Below are 18,502 nucleotides of genomic sequence, written 5' to 3'. Positions count from 1 at the left end.
CCAACTGGACATAGTCATAGGCAAACAGTTTTATGTGGCCCTGCCTATGCAGTGGGGCTGGATCAAATGACCTGCACAGATCCCTTCCAGCCTCAATTCTTTTGTGATTCTGAGATGTTTTTACAAGTTCTAGGAGCTACTCTGAATTTGGGTTCTGCTGTTGAGGCTCTAAAAGGCATTTCCTATTCAGTTTATCAGCTATTTCACATTCATGAAAAGTTGGTGCACCATCCATCATTCAAGTCTCAGAAGTCACTTTTTTCTCTGTCATGCCTATGTTCAATCATGATATTAAAAAATTAGAAGATGGGGGACAGAGTATTCTTCTTTCCTGTGTGTTTGTACACATGTACAGGCAACTTTGTGCACAAAATAAAGAGCAAAAGAAAAAGATAGATAGGGGTAGGGCATTCATTTTTTGTTTGATTTAATACTGAAATCATAGCCTCTGTGCACCTCGTAGCATGACCCCAAAGGGAACAAATGACTAGGGTATCTCCTCTTTTTGACAAGACATCAGACGCCTCTCCAAGATATTAACTCCAAAATGAAATTATGGTATTTGTGCTTACCAAGGAGCTGATTTGAAAAGAAACCCTTCTTTCCACCACCCTCTCCCCAATTCAGGGGGATGCAATGCTGTAATTTCTGGAATATATTAAGAACAAAAGCAATTAAAACTGTTTTCACTACTAATTACGTTGTTGATAATGTGAAGGTGTTCAATTAATTCTTCTCCATTCAGAAATAAAATACATTTGCATCACATAAGGATGTTGAAATACTTTCTTGTCCATTAGCAAATGAGAAGAAAGTTAAACAAATATTGACTAGGTATAAACATTTCAAATCAGCAGATCTAGACAATTTACAGCAGAACCATGAAATAATCTCCTGAAGAATGCTCCTGTTAATAGGTGCAATAAATCTTAGCATTCCCAGAAAATTCCAGAAGACAACCTAAATAATATTATTCAAAATACTGAGTTTTCTGTAGTTAGACTGCTACAAGAGTATTGTCACACAAAAAATATTATAAAAGTTACAACACAATTAACTGGAAAATAATTAAAAGAAAATACTACAATCAAAAGTAATTAATGTGGTTTCCACAAAAATAAAACTTGTCAAAACAATATATTTATTCCTGAATATATTTTTTTCCACGAAGTTGAAATTATGCTATGCAGAGAAGAACCAGGAACATCAAAAACCTGCAAGATTACCTGGCCACTCTCAACAAATAAGCTTTGAGAGAAAATCATTATCAAAGAGCTGTTTCCAGTGATGTTATAAAGGACAACATTATTAAAAGCTTTCACTGGTAATTTGGAAGTAAATATAAAATCATGGCTGGTGAAGTTTGCAGATGACAATAACTGGTAAGATGATAAACAGTGATAAGAACACTAATTCCACAGATGAATCTGCATTACTGCCGTGAAATGGTATCAGGTTGAGCTCATTTTAACAAAGACAAATGCCCCCCCAGCAAGGAAGGAAGATATAAGCCCAAGAACGGAAAGTATGCTAACATGAGCATTCAATGTACAAATTTCAGAAACTACTGAAATTTCAGAAATTACTAGGAAAATTTTATCTATGTATTAAAACTACCAAGTCCTTAACTATACTGAAATCCATATTTTATCCTATGCCCATAGTTTAAGGAGGCCCCTGGAAAACTCATGAAGGTATAAAAAAGAGCCAGAGAACCTAAATGATGAGTTTGAGTGAGAGAGAGTTCAAGAGCACAATTTGTTTGGCTTATCCAAAATGAAACTGAGAAGTGATTTGATTACTTCATTCAAGTATCACCACGAGAAGAAACTGCAGGATATTAAGGACCTCTTTATCCTACTGGGGAGAGGCATAAAAAGAATCCATGTCTGAAACTCAATGCCAGAAAAAATTCAAATGAGACACAAGGCACACACAGAACAATGAACCATTGCAACGAACAGGCAAAGGGAAGCATTTTGCTTCTTTGTGCCTTCAGACCAGGACTGGACATTTCTCTGAAAGGCATGGGTTAGCTGGACACAAGTTATGCTTTGGTCAAACAAATAATTGGGTTTGTTACAGCTGTAAAAAGGAGAAATTTGATGGTTTGTAATATAGGACAGATGAGACTAGATGAACTAACATACCCCCAAAGGCTAAACTCTATTACTTGATTTATCAGTTTTTTATGCTGCCATTCATTGCTAGGGTATCTGAGCACTTTCATACTAAATCAATAGCAAAATCCCTAATGGACTTCAAGTAGCTCCTGGAACTCCTGCTTTTAGGAGTAAAACTGATTAGGGGAGGACTTTTGAGGAGGTCAGAAGGTCTGTATTTACCCTTCTTGTTGTAGACTGTGCATTACTGTATTACCTTTGTGCTTATACAGGATTTTGAAGCAGTGAGGTAGTGAGTTCAGTTAGGCACAGTACTGTTAAATGATTCTGTTCAGAAAACACAGTTAGGTTTGTCTCCTCTAATTGCCAAGGTGCCAGTGGGTATCATGTCAGAACTGTCTCCAATCTCCAGTGCTCTTTAGGGTAATGGACACTTCCTTTGCTGACACCAGGAAAAAATGTTTGCATCCTCAGAAAGTCATAATTAAGATGAAGAGTGGTGATAGGCTCAAGGCACCATATAATCTATTTCTTAAAAACTACATATTTTCAGAGACACAATACCACTCTACGAGAACAAGCACTTTTACATCTAACAGTTATTATAAAGTTATGGTACAGGATGTGTTGTTCTTAAAAGATATGTATTTTGCAAAAAGGTGTTAATTCAAACAGACTCTGTAAATTATAAAAATACAGAAGTATTTTTGTACAAAAATATGAAACTTCATCCCAATGTATTCTTTGACAAATGTGCATTAATAAAGTGACTTCTAATTAATTTAGGGACTGCTTGACATCTAGAACATCAAAAATAAAGCATATTTGCTAGCTGTTTCATTTTTCTTACAATAACAAACTGTTGATGCTTTATTCTTCAAGTTCTTCAATTTTCATTAATTTCACCCTATCCTTCTGGCCAAAGAAAAATCAGAATAGGTAAACTGGATTACTGCAAATATAAGATATTGATCTAGTTTTTGAGCAATATCCTACCATCACTAATTTTTGCTTAGTTTATTCATTGTTTTTATGGACCAGTGAAGAAGGTACTTCTCAAAAACCTGTGTGTTTCAATTGCCTATTTGCAGCTGTTAATTTTTCAGCCAGAATCATTTTACATACTATGCACACTCTTGCATTCTGCAATTCCTCTAAAACTTTGTTTGGGCCTTTTGAAGTCATAAATCAATTTTCTCTCTTTGTACCTGCACAGAAAGAAGAGTTCATTGAAGATTGCTTTTTCTTCAGAGGTTGTCTAGCACCTACAGGAACAGGGCAGAGACCAAGCCCCTTGCTGCACACCCGGTGCCCTGGCACTTGTGTTTGCTCACACTGTTCTCTGAAGCCCTGCTGAGCCTGTCTGCCTCAGGCACTCAGAATGGCTCAGATCATCTCCTTTTAATTGTAATGGCTTCAACAGCCAAGCTTTCTTCCTGAAAGCATGCCTCTAGTAAAAAGCCCTTTATCTCTACAGAAAAATAAAGACAATTAAAATTTTGTAAGTCTACACAAAGCTGAAAGGGAAACTAAATTTATTCCCTGAGCTACAGCAAAGAAACACACAGCACTGCTTATGAACTGTGCTGGGTAAAGAATATGCTTAGGTGCCCAGCCACGCTCATTCAGTAGCACTGTGGAGAAAGCAGCACGCCTGCTCCAGGGTACCCTTTCGGCTGGGAATACAGTTACCTTATTCCAGCCAACAGTTCTGGAAGCAGAAGCCTTACTGACTAATGGGCATAACAGCTACCGAGATCCAGAAAGATCATGAGGAGTGACACCAACTCCTGAAACAGACCTGCAGCAAGGAGACTGGAGGGGTAGTGGAGAAAGGAGGCAAACCAGGAAAAACAAGCAGAAAAGATCAGCACCCATGAGAGGCAGTAAACCCCCAATACACCAAGTTTACCCACAAGACTAGTGAAAAATATCAAACTGAAAAAGAACCATTTAACACACTTTGGGTAGCAAAATTGTTTTTTTTTATTTCTTGGGCTTAGACTTGCAATCCAAATTCACCTTGAATAATACTATCCACGGCACAAAAATGTAAAACCAAATAATAAAGTAAAATATAGCAGGTATGTTAAAATAAAAAAAAAATAGCAATAGCAGTGACTAGTCAGAACTGCATGAAACACTTGACAGGAGTTTCATGATATCCAACAGGCAAGCAGTTTCCTAGGCACCAGCTGCTCAGTGAGACGTAGTAGGTCAGCATTATAAGGCTAAAGCATCAGCTTTAATTAAATCTAATTTCCTAGTCTTAAATCAGGAGTTAAAACTGATTATATTGCTTTCATTTTCTTGGAAGCCTAAAAAAACCATGTCCTAAATACTCATTAATTCAACCATAAAGATTTGCAGTTTAGGATACCTTCTACATCTACTTTTGTATTTCAAAGCAGTTCTTACGAACATTACAGACTGATTTAATGTGAATTGCTCTAGTAAAATGTGTGCAGAAATGACTGGCAGAACATAAACATTCATAAGACATAGATATAAAAGAAAAAGTGGACCTATTGTACCCAGATTATAATTCTGAAAATGAGGGCATGATATTAAATTACCCAAAGGAAGAACAGGAGAGAAAGTGACCTCCCAGAATATGAAGGTGGTAGAAAATGCTAATAAATTGCTCATCTCAGTTTAATAATTTAATATGAACTGCATAAAGTAGAAAGGCCACTTAGGAAGGCACACAAAGCATTTTTAGCTATCAGTATTCAATGCTAGTAATGAGAAAATTAAAGACAGCGCAAACTAGCAGCACTTCTCCAAGTAGTGAGGAATCCACAGGTAAGATCCACATTTGTACTCCATGGCCTTAGAGAAGTCTGAAGAGCAGAAATGATATCTAGCAACAAATTTCACAGTCTCTTTCCTCTCCTTGTAAAATTCTGTTTGGTTTCAAGCGGACATTATTAATGCAAACTCCCAAAATTTTGCTTTGCTCTAAAGAAGCAAACAAATCAATAAATTATATGTGGAAAACAGCACAGAGGGAAGGAAGGGGAATTTGAGAGAGGACATTAATAGGTATCTTGAAAAGCAGGTATAACACATAAAGACTATAGGCTTAGATTATATGATTAAAGGCTTAGATTATATGCTTAAAGGCTTCTAATGGACTTACTTTGGGAATATAATACGCCTTTCTTTTACTAGTTTGGCACTCTTAAAACAGCAACAAACTATATCAAACCTGAGAAGTCCTGCTTTTGCAGACCTGTTCTGACAAAATAGTGCAAGGAAACTGTCCTGTCATCTAATCTATGAGTAAGGCCCATGATCAGTGAAAACATTCCTAAATGAGGGTGTTAATGTGCTATTCTCCTCCAGCTTTGACTCAGAAAGTTGGCTTTTGGTTGTTGGCTTTTAAGTGTCATGTGGAATTCTAAAGACAGAAGCCCAGGAACTAACAAGGAGAACCAAATAACCGCGTCATTTCCCCTCCCCTTTTAGCATGGGGAAACAGAAAAGAAGCAGAACCAGTACCACCATACAGAAGCAACTGGGTAGTTATTACTAGTTTCAAAGAGTTTAGATAGGGTGATACTAAAAATCTACAGTGATAACTTACAGTTCCTTTCCTTGAAATTCACAGTAAACGAGGAATCATTCTTTTAGGAGTTATCTGCCCATCCTTCCACATAAGGGGCTAACACAGGAAAAGTCAAATATTTATGGAACCAAGATGCAATCCTTACATCTACCAAACTGGAAATTAGATTCAAAGATAGAACGCTATTTGAAAATTGTTAATTATATTTCAGAAATCTGTAGTTCTCTGTTTTCTGTTGTGAAAAATTCTGCATTCCTTGGTATCTCACTTTTTTTCCTATGGTTACAGCTGGAAACTAAAACAAGAAAATTGAATCAAATATGGACACCTTAGAGCAGCCTTCCAGTACCTGAAGAGAGGCTACAAGAGAGCTGGAGAGGGACTTTGTAAAAAGGCATGTAGTGACAGGACAAGGAGGAAATGGCTTTAAACTGGAATAGGAAAGGTTTAGATTAGATATCGGATAAAAATTCTTTACTATGAGGGTGGTGAGGCCCTGGAACAGTTTGCCCAGAGCAGTTGTGGATGCCTCATCCCTGGCAATGTTCAAGGCCAGGTTGGATGGGGCTTTGAACAACCAGGTCTAGTGGGAGGTGTTGGAATTAGATGAGGTTTAAGGCTTTTCCAACCCAAGTCACCTCTAAGTGGAAACAGACTAGGTTTGTGCAACTAAGGTGGCACCCAGGTATGGGATAGGCATTTAAAATACAGATTTAGAAGAACTGACAGTCACTGCTTTGATTAAAGGAACTTGGAATCATATAGATCAAGTAGGCAGACTGCAGCCATGCATCTAGCATAAGAAAGAACAGAGATACAGATTCAGGGAACAAACTACCAGATGATTCCTCAAGGAACATAATGACTTTTCTAAATGCTCAGAAATTCCTCTTATCCAAACATCACCAAATAGCAATCTGAAGAAAAAGAAAAACTAAAACCCAACCACAGTAGGAATACAGGTCCTTCTTTAATTACAGGTTTCTGCAAAGAGACCGGTAGTAATACCTCCTGTAATTTTTATAAACATTCAAGAGAAAGAAGAGCTTTGTGCTTATCTTTTAAAAGCAGTGCAGGGAAAAGGGGGAGAAGAGCAGAAAGAAGCGCTGCAGAAATCTGCCAGCAAATATACAGGAAGATGCACATTCATAAGTTTAAACAAGGACTCTCTAAAGAATTGACTGCAGCTGTACATAAAACACCCGCAAAACTCAAGAGACAATTGAACTCCAACTTAAGAATTTCCACTTACTTCATATTCCTTCAAGAAACTTAGAATTCTAACAGGCCCACAAAGGCGTAAAAAGGCACTGGAGAACTACAAATCTTAAATTTCATTATAACCTTGGAGGACAAGCTGTTCTTACATAGCTCCACTAAATGGTTAGAAGGGAGAGATTTTGAGAACTACCTTAAAAAGAGATTTTCTCCTCACTTCCTAGAGTGAAAAATTTGCTATTACCTCTGCAAACATCTTCTGTTTTTAAACTTGAGTAATAGTTTCGAGCAGACTACTAGGACTACAAAGCAACTGTGAGGCAGTCTGCCTTTCTACAGAAAATTATCCTGCATTATTTAAGATTTGGCAGTTAAATACAGAAAGTAAGTTGTATTTCTCTGTGCAGTTAAACTTAGATCAAAAAACATTCTTCTTTTTTCTAAGGGAACCTAAAGCATACACACTTGTGGTTAATTTTTTAATTTTTTACTTGCTGGGTTCATGCTTTGCCCACTTGGGCAACTTGAGCAATAACTTGGCTGTTATTTGTGCAAAACTCTGTAGGAATTTCAGTTATTTTTCTCAAATATGCAGAAAAATGTAGCTGGACGGAACCAAACTTCCAAAAAAAGAAACAGAAGATATTCAAAGAGATTAGATACAGATTTTAAAAATACTTAAGGTTCCTTTTGAACAATGCAAGTTATGACATCACTTCTGAGTGTCTGTCCACAGAAAAATGCTCAGATTGACAGCCCCATAAGACAGATCTAAGATCTGTTCCAAGATCCATGGTGATGAGAAGTATCTTCTCATTACTTCATACTTCTACTGTCTCTTTGTATTCATGCTTAATTATATGCTGCTACTTTGGTCTGTGTTTGGTCCAGCCATCTGTGAGAGTCTATTCTTTTCCTGCCAAGTTATGAGAAAACAAGCACTGATAAATGGGAACTTTGTCTTTGAAGGAAGCATTTTGTATAAACTATAATTAATTGGTACCTCACTATTGGCTGATGGCCCTTCAAGGGCATTTGACGGAGAAAGTGAAGAGGAGGAGGACAAAGTAAGCTGCATTTTCATTTAGGAAAGACCCCCCGAGGTGTAGCACGCAGGCACAGGGAAATTCCAAGGTACCCACGCATGCGCAGAAGAGATGCCACCTGGATAACGGAGGGAGGGACCAAAGGCCTCTTAGCTGGGCGGTGCTGACCACACCTGCCCAGGTAGATGTCACCACTTAATTGTATAAAAAGCAGATAGCTTGTGCTGGGAGTGGAACTCAAGCTTCACACTGAAGGACCATGTTGCCTTTTGCGGGGATGGCCACCATCCTGTGAGCCTGCCGACACTCCAAGAACGCAGCTGCTGCTATGGGCAGCAGGGGGTTGGTAAGAGAAGCTTCGTACGCAACACCTGAGTGAGTGGGGGGTTGTACTGAGGGCTTATTTTCCTCCTCCTTCCTCTCTCTCAGGTTCTTGTTTTGTTGGCCACCTCTTGGTAATAAATATTGTTCTTGTTGAGCTTTCAACGGTGTATGGTTTCAGTTTCAGCATCCTCCCTGCTACACTCTTACAGAAGAATCCACTTCCTCTAATAAAATAAAAGTCTTACATTCACATTATAGTTCTCTGCAACTTATTTTAACACACAAAATTACTGAGGCAGTTCCAAATACCATTCATTCACAAAGTAGTGAAGTGGGCAGGGAAGCTATGATAATTATCATAATCACCTTAGATACCTCAGGAGAGAATGTTAAAAAATAACTATTCAAAACTGGTAATTTATTAGGACAAAATGGGACAAAGAGCCTACACATTCATTTAAGTTATACATGAGCATTCCACTTAATCGAGTAAAAAAAAAAAAATCATACCATCAGTAAATTGATATTGTTAAACCTGTCTAATAGTTAAAAATCTTTAAATTTGAAACAAAAAACAGACAGTGAAAACAAACTCAAGACTTCTAAGAAGTGGAAATATCTATGTCTATGCATTTGGAGACACCTTTATAAACCAGGTAGAGGAAACTGGAAGTCTAGTGTTTTCCTACAGATAAACTAAAGAAGTAGCTTACCCCTTAGTTTCTCCTAATTTAATCTGTCACAAATACCATCACAGCCATATGTGAGTAAATAAGCAGTGTTTCATTGTAATTTTCACTCAAAAAAGGAGAGCCAAATAATGCAGCATATATGTCTGCAAAGACAAACAAAAAACAACTCCAAGATTTTTTTTTTAAATACAAGCACACAGTACAAGTAAAAAAGAAAGCTGAAGACAAATTGATATAAAAATCAGTATTTATGTAAAAAAATAATGCACTGCATACTGTAAAATCAGTCAGTCACAGTATTCACCTTCACACAGATTTCTCCATTTTCAGTCTTCAAAAGGTTACACAGCAAGGAAAAGAGATCTACATGCAAGGCAGACTGCTTCCTAGTTTTCATCCCAGAAATTTACACCCTGAGCCCGCAGGGAGATTAGAAACAGAATATAAACTCTGCTTATAGTGTAGTGCGTTTTTGTACTGCTAAAGCATTTGCTCAACTCACATGAATCTGGAAATCAGAGGCATCCTACTTTTGACATGGAAACAGCCACAAAAATTAAGCTTCTAAAATGGGGTTGGGATGAAGGTGCAAGTCAGTGAGTGGATCCTCCATGTTCAACACACAGGAACTTTTCTGGAATCCAAAACCTCACTTTATGAAGACTTCATCTCACTTAGACAGGTTATCTAAGTTCAAATATACTTTACAAATACATTTTATACCATGTAAGCTTAAATATTTTACTGTAACACTAGAGTTCTGCCCTTTTCTTCATCATTTTCTCTGGGGAAAAAGTTTGTATTGCATAAACAGTACTTCTTTTTTTCACTAAGACAGTTGAAGAAAGCCTAATCCTTACCTGTTGCAAATCACTATCACCCTATTGACAGTAATGCATTCATTGCATTGAGAGTCTGCCCCAAAGCTATTTTAAAGCCATGTTATTTAAAAATATATGGTAACAGGATATATTCTCTAAGAAACCTATCTACTACACAGTCTGATGAAGCATCAGAACTCTTACTACAGCTCTTCACTTTTAGGTCCTACATACTCTATAACAATCATCAGGTAATAATTCCTAGTATGGAAATACAACAGCAACAGATTTCCACTGTTGGGTTTTTCTTGGCTTCCCAAATGCCCTATTAAAGCTGCAAAACCATGAATTTTTTAAAAAGTATCATAAGACAAGCAACTTCAAAATGAATTTTTACTTAAAACCCCCTCAACTCTGCTCTACCTTTTAGAGCTAACGGCTCTACAATGTTCAAAAAAATGTTTTTTAATATAAAGTCTCCGTATTTACCAATGGAGAAAACTAGTATCACATACTAGTTATCAGCTTCCCAGAAAATCCTATTTATAGCGTGCAGTTCACATCTGAGATAAACAAGATTGTCAAAACAGTACTTCAACATGTAAGAGATGAACACGTAAAGGCACATACAGATTGTCAATAATTACAACCCATTTTGTTGAAAACAGAGTATTTTCTGCACTTGTAAACAACTTTGTTTACATAAAGGCTCGCACCTTTAAAGTGAGGTTAGTGCTGCTGACTCAGTTATTGCTACATTCACAGTTTTAATATAATTTTAGACAATATATGAGGTACACTCTCAAACAGAACCATCTTCATTTCTTCCTTGTTTGTTTGATCATTAGATAACTGAATTATGGTCAGACTAAAAGTACTGACCATAGAAGCCAGTAACACCCAAATCATCAGAACCAAGATAAACATTAGCAGTGATTAAGCTTCAAAAGAGCAAAAAGTCACCTCTGCAGAAAAAAGTTCCTGTTCTTCATTATGTGAATATTTTCTTCATTTTTATGTATGCTAGTAAACTTCTGTCTGGGCACATTAAGAGCCCATTCAAGCTGTATTAAAATTCTTGCATCTTTTGACCAGTATATTAATTCAGTCTCTTGATATAACAGCTAGGAGTCAAAAGTCACCTTCCCTTTGATCTTCTGGCATACAAGTCTTTTATGCTTTTTGTTAGTTGTTTTATGAATACTTTGTAAACTCTTCCACAGTATGTATGCATGGTTTTCTGTAATTCCAGTTCTAGGGGCTGCAGCAGTGAGTGAACCAGATCATCTCCAAATGAATACTGTAAAGAGGTTAAGAAAAGAAAATTTAAGGTCAATACGGAAGATTGTCACTGTTCAGAGGATTAGAGTTTTATAAAAATGTTTCTGAGCATCGTATTTGTTTTCTGTAGGTTTATTAAATGTTTTCAAGCATTCAGAGCGCTTCTGAATGCAATAATTGCAAAACACCTCCAAAGTATAGAAATATTCTCTAGTGCTTTCAATAAGCATAACATGGAAGACTTTATTATTTTTAAATGTAAGCAAATGAACATATTCAGATAGTCTAGGAAGAAATTTAAAATTACCTTTCAAATTAAAAATTTTCAGATCTAAAATGATTTCTGGTTATTTTTCTGGTTCTATGGTAACTTTCTCAAATGGCATATAACCTTTAAGTAACGTAATTCTTATCAAATTATAACGAAAGCAGTATGAAAAGTGATAGATCTGAAGTTTCATTAAACTGAATGATGGACAAACACATACTATGTTTAACATAGGTATGAAATAAAGCAGTCATTAATTCAACAGTGCTATATTTTTATAAACAAATTATAAGTTAAAACAGCACATTGAAGTAACATAATTTTGTTCATTGTATTACCATTGAATCAGCAGTGTTTTACATACTTTCTCTGACATGTTCATATACCAAATGGGATCATATATAACAGGAAATAATTTTTTCTTCTGTTTTTGACAATACTCAAAGGAAACAAAGAAAACATATTTTTATGGAAACACAATCACTTTCCCTGCAATGTATTCTCAGACCCCCAGAAGTACTTTTCTTCGGTTTTATATCTATATGACAACATGTAATAAAGCAACATTAAAATATACTATTGATTTTTGTAGGTTATACACACACAATAGCCTGTTACATTAAAATGTGCATCAGTGCTAAATTTTATGGCTCTTCAGTGAGTATACTGATGCAGCGATAAATAGTTTATTAGATGACTTATTTGCAGAATGAAAAGACGTCACTGTGCTCAGTATTTAGAGGAACAACAACATATTTATACACTGAATCTCTAGAAAAGGTCAAACACGGTATATAAAAAGTTTTTTACAATCCAAATCTAGACACAAATATTAAAATGTTGCAATAAATACTTACGAACTTTGGGAATATGAGGTTTTTCCTGCATTTTAAAATATCCAGAAAAATAAAGCTTCTGGTGATGGCTTGTTCAGCCTGGAGAAAAGGAGGCTGGGGAGAGACCTCATCGCGGTCTACATGTTCCTCACAAGAGGAAGATGGGGAGCAGACACTGATCTCTTCCCTGTAGTGACCAGGGACAGGACCCAAGGGAATGTCCTGAAGTTGTATCAGGAAAGGTTTGGGTTGAATATTAGGAAAAGGTTCTTCACCCAGAGAGTGGTTGGGCACTGGAACAGACTCCCCAGGGAAGTGGTCACAGCACCAAGCCTGACAGAGTTCAAGAAGCATTTGGACAGTGCTCTCAGGCACATGGTGTGACTCTTGGGAATGATCCTTCGCAGAGCCAGGAGTTGGACTTCAGTGATCCTTGCGGGTCCCTTCCAGTTCAGATATTCTATGATCTCCAAATGTTCATGTAAGAAGTTTACCAGACAATTCATTAAATGAATGAGAATACAGCCTTTTAAATAAGCACTGACACCTATGGGCAATGCTTTAAAATCCTAACTTAAACACAGTCTGCACTATGTTTCCAAAGATGCTCATCACAACAGGAGTATACTGGAACTCCATCCAAATAATAAAGAAGAAACCGATGAAACAAAGTTGCTTAAAAGAGAAAAAAATTACTTTGTTGCAATTAAGGTGAGTATCAAACAAAATACATGCAGCACTACAGATAAAAATACTTTAAAAAACGAGTACAATGCTGAAAATACTTACATTTTTTATTGCTTCATAGACAGCCCTAAAAGTTGGTTGTTTATCATCGTGGTACACACCTCTGTTTCCATGAAGAATAAATATACCTTCTTCTTCAGCTGCCTTACAATTGCTTCCATAGATGCAGTGGTCAGGTCGATAATTCCATTGGCAAGGAAAGACATAAAGACTTTCTGTGTGGAAAAATGAGATCTCTGGATTAAGTATCAAAATTGTCTCAGGAAATATACTAATCTATTTTTTTCTTAAGGCTGCTTCATAGATTTCTGTACAGTTGTTTTGAAATCTAACAGTTCATTGCACTCTAACAAGCTCCAGTGTTGTATCTCAATGTAAACTCTAGAAGTAAATACTTTCAGAGAACAAAAGGAGCACATGGTTCCTTGAATGCTTTCACAGAAAAGTCTGCTAAAAGAGTATTTTCCTAGATTTTTAAACATCATGGAAAAGATCAGCTTTCTACTGTTAGACTTAAAATCAACGTGGATTTACCTGGATTGTGAAAAAACATAATGTTCAATAGATCCTGATCACCCCATGTTATGTTCAACTTGTATTTCTTCAGCAGTGGCATAAGAATTTCTCCCCACTGTAACCGGACTGGTGTCATATCATTCTATGAAGCAAAAGGCAAAACAACACACATTCAAGAAAATTATACCTATAATATATAAGGAAATGCCTTACACAATCACAGTAATTTGCATTTCAAAGTTACAACTCAAATGTATAGATGATTTCTTCCTTTTAAACCAACAAACCCATCTAAGGAAAATAGTTATGGACACTTCCAATATGCTTTATTTCTCAATTATTAACTTAGAAGGAAAATTTGATGCATTTCCTACTTCTATTACATTAGATTTTTGTCTTCAAGATTTTCTTCAAACATCTTAAGCCAAGAGTTCTAAGAAATGGCAAGGGTTTTTTACGCAGCAGTAGGATATAACACCAAAACTTAATGAAGTGATGCAGCAAGCAGATGGGGAGTATTTAAATATCCACACTTCATGCACTTTCTCTCTTCATCACAGAGTGATAAATATACACAGGTTCTAATGTTAACTTCAAATATTCAAACCAGTTCAATACAAAATTAATTCTTAAATAGTTCCAAACATACAGACAACAAATACAGGCTACAACATAGTGTACAAAAATACAAAGATCCTTCAAAGGTTTTCAAAAGAATTTTCATCCAGTTGAACTAATTTTTTTTAGTTACTAAACTTGAACTTCCACAGCAAAGGCATGACTTTTCACTAGTAAAAGTCAGTAAGATATTAAACCAACAACTGTTACTAAATGCCAAATTTCCTGATTTAGCAGAATCGCTTCAAATTGAAAGGAGGAGTTCTTCTTCTAAGGTTCTGGTTACGAGGGCGCTACTTGGAGTAAACTGGTTTACCGTTTACTCTTTTGGCCATATTACTGAAGAGATTAAAATCTGCAGTTTAACTGGTTACAAATTGCAAAGGTAATTTCTTATCTTTACACCATATTTAAGGTCAACTAGAACAGAAAAGGAACAAGGCTGCTCACTCTCTACCTTGTACTTCAGTTGTGAGATGGAATAACAAAAAGTCCCAGAGAAAATTCCTAACAAGTACATAATTGTACCCTTCATCCTTTTTAACAGGTTGCCAAAAAAAATATTAAATTAGAACTCCAGTATAGTTTGAGATTTGCATACAGGAATATCATATTAAGAGACAGATTACTAGGAGCAGAAAACTCAGTTTCTGAATTACAGAATCAAATACTTTCTTCTCTGAGCTTTACACTGACAAACTACAAAGTGCACAAGTTAGCAGTTCAGTTTTTATTCTTTCCTCAAAAAATTTTAGCCATCGAATATGAAGGGCTTTTAGAACTGAAGACTAAAACAAGAAATACTATCAGATTTCAGACAAGAATTACTAAAAAAAAAAAAAGATCTATAGCTTATATTGTGTAAGAAACCAAACAGAATATTACAGTCCCTTCTGTCCTAAAAAATTTATGATTATGATTGCCTGCAAGTATTCAATGAGAGCAGGCATAAAAAATGCACAAGAGAATTCTTCTCTAGTAAGAATTATCATTAGACTCAGTGAAATGTGATTAAACAAAATAAAACACAGGCTTAACACCAAGCTAAAATCTTCCAAAAAGCAAATAAATTGGACTGAATCACAGTGCATAAAGATTATTCCCTCACCTGAACTTTGCCATCCATAGAATATTGACCGAAATATAACTTTAAGTTATTAAAGTCATTATTTAATATAATTTTCATTTCACTTGTAGAGTTTTAATAGCAGTATATCCCAAGAAGACGCAAAGCAGGAAACAGCATATATCACATAGCCAGACATCTAGAAACAACACTACTACACTACTACTGACAAATAATGCAGTCAGATTTAAGTACTGGAAACTGTAATATTTCAATAACCTTTGCATAAATAAAAAGGAGTTACACATTAATTTATTAACAGTGATGTATAATGACATCAGCATAGGAGTCACAGAGAAAGAGAAACTAATAGAAGTTATATGTTCTCCTTCTTTAAAATACTCTATTGTAACTTGTGGTGAGGTTAAACAGCTTGAGAAGTAGAATACTGATAGAACTGCTTTTCAGAAGTTTGTCAAGCAAATTTCAGAAACAATTCTATGATAATTTAAGGATTTTCAGAATATAAGCCTTCTCTCCAATATTCAACAACAAGCAATGAATGTTAAAGAGATTTAAGAAAAAAACACACAACGGTAGTGGGCATTTCTGTGATGCCATCATAGCATCATAGAATCAGTTGGGTTGGAAGGGACCTCTGAGATCATCAAGTCCAACCACTACCACTGTGGTTACTAGACCATGGCACTAAGTGACACATTCAGTCTCATCTTAAAAACCTCCAGGGACAGAGAAGCCACCACTTCCCTGGGCAGCCCATTCCAATGCCTGATTACCCTCTCTGTAGAGAATTTCTTCCTAATATCTAACCTAAACCTCCCCTGGCACAACTTGAGACCATGTCCTCTTGTCTTGCTGACAGTTACCTGGGAAAAGAGACCAACCCCCATCTGGCTACAACCTCCTTTCAGGGAGTTGTAGAGAGTGATGAGGTCTCCCCTGAGACTCCTCCAGGCTGAACAACCCCAGCTCCCTCAGCTTTTCCTCATAGGACTTGTGATCGAGTCCCTTCACCAGCCTTGTTGCTCTTCTCTGGACCTGCTCCAGCACCTCAATATCCTTCCTGAACTGAGGGGCCCAGAACTGGACACAGTACTCCAGGTGTGGCCTCACCAGCGCTGAGTACAGGGGAAGAATCACTTCCCTGGTCCTGTTGGCCACACTGTTCCTGATCCAGGCCAGGATGCCATTGGCCTTCTTGGCCACCTGGGCACACTGCTGGCTCATGTTCAGCTTCCTGTCAATCCAAACTCCCAGGTCCCTTTCTGCCTGGCTGCTCTCCAGCCACTCTGTCCCCAGCCTGTAGCGCTGCAGGGGGTTGTTGTGGCCAAAGTGGAGGACCCAGAACTTGGCCTTGTTGAACTCATCCCATTGGAATCAGCCCAACTCTCCAGCCTGTCCAGATCCCTCTGCAGAGCCCTCTTGTTTTCCAGCTGATCGACACTCCCCCACGACTTAGTGTCATCTGCAAATTTGCTGATGATGAACTCAATCTCCTCATCCAGATCATCAGTAAAGATATTAAACAGAACTGGGCCCTACACTGATCCCTGGGGGACACCACCAGTGACCAGCTGCCAACTGGATGCAGCACCATTCACCACCACTCTCTGGGCCCGGCCCTCCAGCCAGTTCTTAGCCCAGCACAGAGTGCCCCTGTCCAAGTTCCTAACCCAGCACAGAGTGCCCCTGTCCAAGCCGTGGGCTGCCAGCTTTTTCAGGAGTATGCTGTGGGAGACAGTGTCAAAGTGATATAGACAGGTTCTTATGAACTCTCAAAACTCTAGTTTTATTTGAGCAGAAGAAAATGTGTAAGAACAAAATATAAATAGAGACCATCAAGGTGTTTTCCTATATTTTGGAGGTTTTTGTTTGTTTCTTTGTTTAGATGCTGTGCTTTAAATAGTTTGGTCATTACCCATTTGGGTACCAGAAAACTTCTGCCTGACCAAGGCTAAAGTCAGACTTAAAAGAGCTATCACATTTAGCCTTGTATTACCTTTTTCTTAATTCTAGTAAGAAAATATAAAACTGAGGAAAAATTCTCAAATCATAGAGCAATATCTAAACCAGTTGCAGCTGTGTCCCACAAACAGTTAACCAACTTAGAGCCAGCCCTCTTCCTTCTGGTTACATAACTCTATCCTGCTTTTGCACTAGCAGTGTAGTGCTAACACTTACTGAATCTTTTTGCAAGCTGATTTACTTCCATAACCCAGAAGAAGGATATCTTTTTTTCTACTGTTACCAAATTGAATTGAATCAGAGAAAGGACCAACAAACACCAGAGGCTAAGACAAAGTAAATGAGAAAAGCAGGAAAAAGGTGGTAAGAGACAGGAATCTTGCTTTTAGAAGCAATTAGTTCTTTCTTGGAACAACAGCCCTAAGCACATCTGAATGGTAAAAAAAGAGTTTATAATGGCTTAAGTCATAGAAACTCTGATTGTTTATTTTTTTCCTAAAGCATACCCATGAACCTCTACTTTGCACACTCTATTTGGACTTAATTTGTTGGGGGCTTGTTTGATTTTCTAAGAACTTTCTAAGAACAAATACCACCATATCTGTGGTATTTGCTACATCTCTTCCAGTTTAAAAAAATAACTACATCTATATGTATACAAATACAAAAGAAGTTACCTACTACTCTCTCTTCCATATCCTAAATACTCTTGCGTGTTTTACATTCCCATTTTATAACTGCTCCTTAGCAAAGACAACATGCAGGCACTAACCATCAGAAGCTCCTTTATGGATTCTAGTCTCATGCCCAGTTATGCACTGTTTTATGACCACACTATATTCAATAACACATACATGTGTGCATATGTGTCTGTATAGATCAGAGAATACGCTGAGTTGGAAGGGACCCATAAGGATCATTGAGTCCCGCTCCTGGTCCTTCCCAAGAGTCACACCATGTGCCCGAGAGTATTGTCCAAATAAATGCACACACACACCTGTGCGCACAGTGCATATATTTGTTCCGTGTATATACACAGAGACTTAAAACAACAAGACAGATAACATAGTCAGGACCAGGAGTAACAACTTCCATTAGGCACCACAGATAGCCAAAGAGATAGGATTGTCTAAAATGACTAAACTTGACAGTCCTAAGAAGATTGAGGCTCTAATAAGTAAGTGGATAAAAGACGATTTAATGCTGAAGCAATACATGGAACTACGGGTTTATTGCTACCCAGACAAACACTGTAACCTTTAGCTGAAGTCTCTGATTCTACTTTTTTATTTATCCATCTTCTGGCTCCTCCTGACTTTTACAAATCAATGTGACAAAGAAGAAAGATGCTCAGAGGCCTCAAGCAGCTCAGTCTGTAATTTTGGGCTG

General features: G+C 37.1%; 1 protein-coding gene across 1 annotated transcript in view; it reads right to left on the bottom strand.

The window, feature by feature from the left end:
- Nucleotides 1–9,203: 9,203 nt before the first annotated feature.
- GXYLT1 (glucoside xylosyltransferase 1) overlaps nt 9,204–18,502 on the bottom strand; it is a 34,427-nt gene continuing 25,128 nt past the window's right edge. The window contains exons 6-8 of the mRNA XM_018080861.1: nt 13,462–13,585; nt 12,970–13,142; nt 9,204–11,095 (exon numbers count right to left, since the gene is read on the bottom strand). Of these exons, the coding sequence (XP_017936350.1) occupies nt 10,934–11,095; nt 12,970–13,142; nt 13,462–13,585 (459 nt within the window). The 3' untranslated portion in view covers nt 9,204–10,933. The remainder of the gene's footprint in view (nt 11,096–12,969; nt 13,143–13,461; nt 13,586–18,502) is intronic.

This window comes from Manacus vitellinus, unplaced genomic scaffold (genome assembly GCF_001715985.3).
Source record: "Manacus vitellinus isolate BGI_N305 unplaced genomic scaffold, ASM171598v3 scaffold_5_pilon, whole genome shotgun sequence".
In the NCBI taxonomy this organism is placed as follows: Eukaryota; Metazoa; Chordata; class Aves; order Passeriformes; family Pipridae; genus Manacus; species Manacus vitellinus.
The sequence above is the reverse complement of the archived record's forward strand: the minus strand, read 5'-3'. Positions and strand labels throughout refer to the sequence as shown.